Source organism: Triticum urartu, chromosome 6 (assembly GCF_003073215.2).
Source record: "Triticum urartu cultivar G1812 chromosome 6, Tu2.1, whole genome shotgun sequence".
In the NCBI taxonomy this organism is placed as follows: Eukaryota; Viridiplantae; Streptophyta; class Magnoliopsida; order Poales; family Poaceae; genus Triticum; species Triticum urartu.
This window is the reverse complement of record NC_053027.1, coordinates 361262025-361269815: the sequence shown is the minus strand read 5'-3', so window position 1 is coordinate 361269815 and position 7791 is coordinate 361262025. Positions and strand designations below refer to the sequence as shown.

Below are 7791 nucleotides of genomic sequence, written 5' to 3'. Positions count from 1 at the left end.
TGCACTGTATCACTCTTAGAAGTGAATCAGACTAATTTTTGCTAGTAAACCTCAAATCCATATTTTTCGATCGTCCCACAATAACAATCTTCATCTCGGGTGCAAGTGAAACACACCATTATTGAAAATGCACTGTAACACTCAGAAGTGAACCACGTTAATTTTTGCTAGTGAACCTCAAATCCATATTTTTCGATCGTCCCACAAAAACAATCTTCATTCGAAAAAGAAGTGAACCTCTCACGTGAATTTCTTTTTCTCCCTTCTGACAAAGTAAACTACCAACCACCACATAATGGACCACGTCATGTTTTCTCGAAGTAAAAAAATAACATCAGTGCTTCAGAATGCTCAACACACAAATTCATATTTTTTTACACACCCGTACAAGTATATACTGTATCAGAGCACCCCAAGCAGAGAAACTCATGTCGCACTGCACAGTATAATCTGAAATGGCACAAGGTCAAACTCCAACGGGACATCCAACCGAAATGCACCACTTTCTTTCCTGCAAAAAATAAGTAAAGGAAGGAAGGGGTTGCAGTACTGGGCGATCTGGGGTGCAGCTATGTGTCCACCCGAGAGGAGACGCAAAACTGCATCACACACGCCACTATGCGACCTAAAACTACAACACAGGTTCAGCGATGAATTACACCACTATGCGACCTGTACTACACGCATGGCCGATGGACTACATGCACATGTGCTCCGCACCGCATGGGCGCATCGCCTGAAACTGCACGTGGACAGGAACCAAGATCGCCCTCCTCTTCTCGCTTGGAGAAGAGTGTCTGCTCAGCTGACTGCACCTGTCGCGTCACCAAGCTACACGACAAAAGCACCGAGGTGATGAAGCTCGTGCTTAGATTAACCACAAGCAGAGGAAAAGCAAACCTCACCTGGCCAGCCACTGAGCTGTACCACAACGGCCACCAGAGTGCACCACGGCAACTACCGGAGTGCACTGCGTTGATGCCATCGTCGCCGACGCGCTCATGAACTACACCCACAGGAGCACTGAACCACATCTCATGCCTGCGAGCTACACGTCCGTGGTCGTCGGACTGCACGGGGAACCATCAGTGAGCAGAAACAAAAATATATGTTTCCACCTGAGCGCACTGCTTTCACAGACGTGAGCACCATCGAGGCTTCACCTCCATGGATCTTGAGCTAGAGGAGTGGTTCCGCTGGGGCCGGAGTGGAGCTGCCGGAGGGGAGGAAGATACGAGCACGAGGGGAGCCGCGACCTGATCCGGTAGATGGGAGGGTGTGGGCGGCGTGGGGAGGAGTGGACTGCTGCGCCGCGCAGAGCCAGTGCTGGAGGCACGCCAGCGGGGCGCTCGGGCTGGTGGAGGTAAGGGTGTGCACCGCCCGCCGGATCCATGTTGCTGCTCGGGGGGCAAGGACGAGGGGAGTTGGAGGGGGTTGGGGGCAGTCGCCGGGACAACGGTGGGGAACGGCGACGCTCGACCCCGGCGCCTGGGCGGTGCAGCGGGGCTGGATCCGTCGCCTGACCGCCGCGGCATGGCCGGATCCATGGCCCGGGCGGCGAGGAGGCGCACGGGTCGCGAGGGCACTGGGGAGACGGCTGCGCGGGTGCGCGAGGGCGGCGGCGCTGCAGCGGGGGCGCGGGGAGGGAGGCGGCGGCGCCATGGGATGGGGGAGCACGGGGGAGAGAGGTGGGGGTGGGGCAGGTCGTGGGATGGAGGAGCACGGGGGGAGAGATGAGTGGGGTGGGTAGCACCGTGGTTGGGATAAGGTTAGTTTTTTTGTGTGCGCAGTTCGGACTTCGGAAGGTGTTAGCAGAATAAGGCTCTAGTGTTATTAGAATAAGGGTCTTAAGGGTGTTATTAGAATAGACCCATTATATATATATATATATATATATATATATATATATATATATATAACCCACTGTTACCTGTTTGCCCTAAAAGTAGCCATCGATCTAAAATTCATGAGAAAAAGATCCTGCATTCATTAATAAAAGGGAAAACTTTGTTTTTTCACTCTAACTTGTATCAATTTTGCTTATGCCACTCTAGAATTTCACATCTCACTGTTGCCACTCTTAGCTTTTGATAATACATCACAAATGCCATTCCATGGCAAAAATAATAATTTTTCATTTCACTTTTGCCACTCTTAGCTTTTGACAATGTATCACAATTGCCATTCTATTTTTTTCCTTTTGCCACAAAATGGCAGAAGTAATATATTATCAAAAGCTAAGAGTGGAAAAAGTGAAATGTCAAATTCTAGAGTGGCATAAGCAAAGCGGGCAAAAACTAGAGTGGCAAAAACAAAATTTACCCTTAATAAAATTCTCTCAATCTAAAATCCATGAAAAAAAATTCCTGCATCCATAAATAAAATTCTCCCGGACCCCTCTTTTTCACAGGCAGCAACTCGAATGGCGTTAACATTGACCCCCGGGCCCCGGCTCAGAGCACCGTAACCGCGTGGTGCACACAAGATGCCTTTTTCTCAAGGCGAGAAGAGCTCTGTTTTTACCAATCCGTAACATGAGTTTTACAATTAAGGATTACATGCTCTCTAATCAACTCAGGAAATGTGTTCAAACTCCCCGTGCAAACTCTCACTCCATGCTCTAGCATGTCTAGCCAGTGAGTCGGCAGCCTTGTTGCATTTTTTTCTCTTAGTGTGTACTACATGGCACTCTTCTAGACAGAGCAAACCTGTCTTTGTTTCTTTGTCAATTCCACACTACTTCGTTTTGTCCAGATTTTTCGAACGGAGAGCATTATTGCCGATTGTAGCAGTCAGTTTCCAGGATGATCCGTCCAGGCTAGTTATCAATCATTAATTTGACACTCAAAAACGCCGCTTTAGCCTCAACTTCCTCCGACTCAGAGCAGTTCTGGATGGAGTTGCAGGTAGCCAACATAACCGATCCTTCAGGTGCTTGGGATGACAGTGATGTTGGATGTTTCTGAAGCTGTGTAGGCGTTGTTGGTTTCTGTGTTGCCGACAATCATGTTTTTGCCTTCGCTGAGCAGCATGAAGTCCATGTCAGTTTGTTGATGTCGGCCATGCGACTAGTGAATAATTGGAGTATAAGAAGCTCGAGGGTCGATGAGGTGCAACACATAGGTGTACTGGACGAAGTGGCCCGGAGGGCGTCCCGCATGTACCACTCAGACTCGAATTACCAGGTCAGGTTGATGGACGAAGGAAATGATGGACTATAGTTTCACTAGGACACTTGGGAATTGTTGTCAAGTTAGTTTTCATCATGCTCATATGATTCACGTTTGTTACTTTGATAATTTGATATGTGGGTGGACCGGTGCTTGGGTGCCGCCCTTCCTTGGACAAGCCTCCCACTTATGATTAACCCCTCTCTTAAGCATCCGCAACTACGAAAGAAGTATTAAGGTAAACCTAACCATAGCATGAAACATCTGGACCTAAATCGGCTCCTTACGAAGCAACGCATTGATACGTCCATTTTGCATCATGTTTTCTTACTATTATTTATAATGTTTTTCTCCATAATAATGCTTTTTGGAGTAATTCTAATGCCTTTTCTCTCATAATTTGCAAGGAACACACCAAGAGGGATAATTCTAGCAGTTGGAAATCAGGACCTGGAAAAGCTACGTCAGGCCACCTATTCTGCACAACTCCAAATGAGCTGAAACTTCACGTAGATATTTATGGATTATTTAAGAAATACTGGAGCCAATAACCACCAGAGTGGGGACACCAGGTGGGCACAACCCACCTGGGCGCGCCAGGCCCCCCCCCCCAGGCACGCCCTGGTGGGTTGTGACCTCCTCGGCCCACCTCTGGTGCCCATCTTTTGGTATATAAGTCATGGGAGAAAAATAAGAGGAGGACTTTTAGGACGAAGCGCCGCCGCCTCGAGGCGGAACTTGGGCAGGAGCACTTTTGCCCTCCAGCGGAGCGATTCCGTTGGGGGAACTTCCCTCCCGGAGGGGGAAATCATCGTCATCATCATCACCAACAACTCTCCCATCTCGGGGAGGGCAATCTCCACCAACATCTTCAACAGCACTATCTCCTCTCAAACCCTAGTTCATCTCTTGTGTTCAATCTTGTTACCGGAACTATAGATTGGTACTTGTGGGTGACGAGTAGTGTTGATTACATCTTGTAGTTGATTACTATATGGTTTATTTGGTGGAAGATTATATGTGCATATCCATTATGCTATTTAATATTCCTCTGATCATGAACATATTTATCATTTTTGAGTAGTTACTTTTGTTCTTGAGGTCACGGAAGAAATCATGTTGCAAGTAATCATGTGAACTTGATATGTGTTTGATATTTTGATAGTATGAATGTTGTTATTCCCTTAGTGGTGTCATGTGAACATCGACTGCATGACACTTCACCGTATTTGGGACTAAGGGAATGCATTGTGAAGTAGCAATTAGATGGTGGGTTGCGAGAGTGACAGAAGCTTAAACCCCAGTTTATGCGCTATTCCGTAAGGGACCGATTGGATCCAAAAGTTTAATGCTATGGTTAGAATTTATTCTTAGTACTTTTCTCATAGTTGCGGATGCTTGCAGGAGGGTTGATCATAAGTAGGAGGTTTGTTCAAGTAAGAATAGCACCTAAGCATCGGTCCACCCACATATCAAATTATCAAAGTACTGAATACAAATCAAACCAACATGATGAAAGCGACTAGATGAAATTCCCGTGTACCCTCAAGAACGCTTTGCTTATCATAAGAGACCGTTTTGGCCTGTCCTTTGCCTCAAAAGGATTGGGCTACCTTGTTGGGGAACGTAGTAATTTCAAAAAAAATCCCACGCACACGCAAGATCATGGTGATGCATAGCAACAATAGGGGAGAGTGTTGTACACGTACCCTCGTAGACCGAAAGCGGAAGCGTTAGCACAACGCTGTTGATGTAGTCGTACGTCTTCACGGCCTGACCGATCAAGCACCGAAACTATGGCACCTCCGAGTTCTAGCACACATTCAGCTCGATGACGATCCCCGGACTCCGATCCAGCAGAATGTCGGGGAAGAGTTCCGTCAGCACGACGGTGTGGTGACGATCTTGATGTTCTACTGTTGCAGGGCTTCGCCTAAGCACCACTACAATATTATCGAGGACTATGGTGGAGGGGGGCACCGCACACGGCTAAGAGATCAATGATCAACTATTGTATCTCTGGGGTGCCCCCTTGCCCCCGTATATAAAGGAGTGGAGGAGGGGGCCGGCCAAGGAGGGTGGCGCGCCCAAGAGGGGAGTCCAACTCCCACCGGGAGTAGGACTCCCCTTTTTCCTATTAGGAGTAAGAGAGGGAAGGAAGAGGAAGGAAGGAGGGAGGAAGGAAAGGGGGGCTGGCCCCCCTCCCAATTCGGATTGGGCTTGGGGGGGCGCCCCTTCCCTTGCTCCTTTCCCCTCCTTTCCACTAAGGCCCAATAAGGCCCATATACCTCCCGGGGGGTTCCGGTAACCTCCCGGTGATCCGGTATTGTCCCAATCTTACCCGGAACCTTTCCAGTGTCCAAATATAGTCGTCCAATATATCGATCTTTATGTCTCGACCATTTCGAGACTCCTCGTCAAGTCCGCGATCACATCCGGGACTCCGAACAACCTTCGGTACATCAAAATATATAAACTCATAATGAAACTGTCATCGTAACGTTAAGCGTGCGGACCCTACGGGTTCGAGAACAATGTAGACATGACCGAGACACGTCTCCGGTCAATAACCAATAGCGGAACCTGGATGCTCATATTGGCTCCTACATATTCTACGAAGGTCTTTATCGGTCAGACCGCATAACAACATACGTTGTTCCCTTTGTCATCGGTATGTTACTTGTCCGAGATTCGATCGTCGGTATCTCAATACCTAGTTCAATCTCATTACCGGCAAGTCTGTTTACTCGTTCCATAATACATCATCTTGCAACTAACTTATTAGTTGCATTGCTTGCAAGGCTTAAGTGATGTGTATTACCGAGAGGGCCCAGAGATACCTCTCCGACAATCGGAGCGACAAATCCTAATCTCGAAATACGCCAACCCAACATGTACCTTTGGAGACACTTGTAGAGCACCTTTATAATCACCCAGTTACGTTGTGACGTTTGGTAGCGCACAAAGTGTTCCTTCGGTAAACGGGAGTTGCATAATCTCATAGTCATAGGAACATGTATAAGTCATGAAGAAAGCAATAGCAACATACTAAACTATCGGGTGCTAAGCTAATGGAATGGGTCATGTCAATCACATCATTCTCCTAATGATGTGATCCCGTTAATCAAATGACAACTCATGTCTATGGTTAGGAAACATAACCATCTTCGATTAACGAGCTAGTCAAGTAGAGGCATACTAGTGACACTTTGTTTGTCTATGTATTCACACAAGTATTACGTTTCCGGTTAATAAAATTCTAGCATGAATAATAAACATTTATCATGATATAAGGAAATAAATAATAACTTTATTATTGCCTTTAGGGCATATTTCCTTCAGTCTCCCACTTGCACTAGAGTCAATAATCTAGATCACATCGCCATGTGATTTAACATCAATAGTTCACATCATCATGTGACCAACACCCGCAGGGTTTACTAGAGTCAATAATCTAGTTCACATCGCTATGTGATTAATACCCAAATAGTACTAAGGTGTGATCATGTTTTGCTTATGAGGGAAGTTTAGTCAACGGGTCTGCCACATTCAGATCCGTATGTATTTTGCAAATTTCTATGTCAACAATGCTCTGCACGGAGCTACTCTAGCTAATTGCTCCCACTTTCAATATGTATCCAGATTGAGACTTTAAGTCATCTGGATCAGTGTCAAAACTTGCATCGACGTAACCCTTTACGACGAACCTTTTTTCACCTCCATAATCGAGAAACATATCCTTATTCCACTAAGGATAATTTTGACCAATGTCCAGTGATCTACTCCTAGATCACTATTGTACTCCCTTGCCAAACACAGGGCAGGGTATACAATAGGTCTGGTACACAGCATGGCATACTTTATAGAACCTATGGCTGAGGCATAGGGAATGACTTTCATTCTCTCTCTATCTTCTGCCGTGGTCGGGTTTTGAGTCTTACTCAACTTCACACCTTGTAACATAGGCAAGAACTCTTTCTTTGACTGTTCTATTTTGAACTACTTCAAAATCTTGTCAAGGTATGTACTCATTGAAAAAATTATCAAGCGTCTTGCTCTATCTCTATAGATCTTGATGCTCAATATGTAATCAGCTTTGCCGAGGTCTTTCTTTGAAAAACTCCTTTCAAACACTCCTTTATGCTTTGCAGAATAATTCTACATTATCTCCAATCAACAATATGTTATTCACATATACTTATCAGAAATGTTGTAGTGCTCCCACTCACTTTCTTGTAAATACAGGCTTCACTACAAGTCTGTATAAAACTATATGCTTCGATCAACTTATCAAAGCATATATTCCAACTCCGAGATGCTTGCACCAGTCCAAAGATGGATCGCTGGAGCTTGCATATTTTGTTAGCACCTTTAGGATCAACAAAACTTTCTTGTTGCATCATATACAACTCTTCTTTAATAAATCTATTAAGGAATGCAATTTTGTTTATCCACTTGCCAGATTTCATAAAATGCGGCAATTGCTAACATGATTCGGACAGACTTAAGCATAGATACGAGTGAGAAACTCTCATCGTAGTCAACACCTTGAACTTGTCAAAAACCTTTTTGTGACAATTCTAGCTTTTGTAGATAGTGGCACTACTATCAGCGTCCGTCT

The 7791-nt window shown here is 45.7% G+C and overlaps 1 protein-coding gene across 2 annotated transcripts; it reads right to left on the bottom strand.

Moving 5' to 3' along the window:
* Positions 1 to 219: 219 nt before the first annotated feature.
* On the bottom strand, positions 220 to 1749 carry LOC125513508 (vegetative cell wall protein gp1-like). 2 transcript variants are annotated; one of them, XM_048678638.1, is made up of 3 exons: positions 1164 to 1745; positions 906 to 1070; positions 220 to 831 (listed from the first exon to the last, which is right to left on the bottom strand). In XM_048678638.1, exons 1-3 carry the CDS (start codon positions 1545 to 1547, stop codon positions 802 to 804), a joined length of 579 nt encoding a protein of 192 aa, XP_048534595.1. In that variant the 5' UTR covers positions 1548 to 1745; the 3' UTR covers positions 220 to 801. The 2 variants fall into 2 exon arrangements, with proteins under 2 accessions (XP_048534595.1, XP_048534594.1); XM_048678637.1 differs by having other exon boundaries at positions 220 to 1070; positions 1164 to 1749.
* Between the last annotated feature and the right edge of the window lie 6042 nt (positions 1750 to 7791).

Excerpts from the sequence above, each read along its gene's own strand:
- LOC125513508 (XM_048678637.1), bottom strand. The coding sequence starts at position 1,547 with ATGGATCCGGCCATGCCGCGGCGGTCAGGCGACGGATCCAGCCCCGCT. Across the intron at positions 1,071-1,163 it reads CTAGCTCAAGATCCATGGAG|TCCGACGACCACGGACGTGT; the intron begins GTGAAGCCTCGA and ends TTCCCCGTGCAG.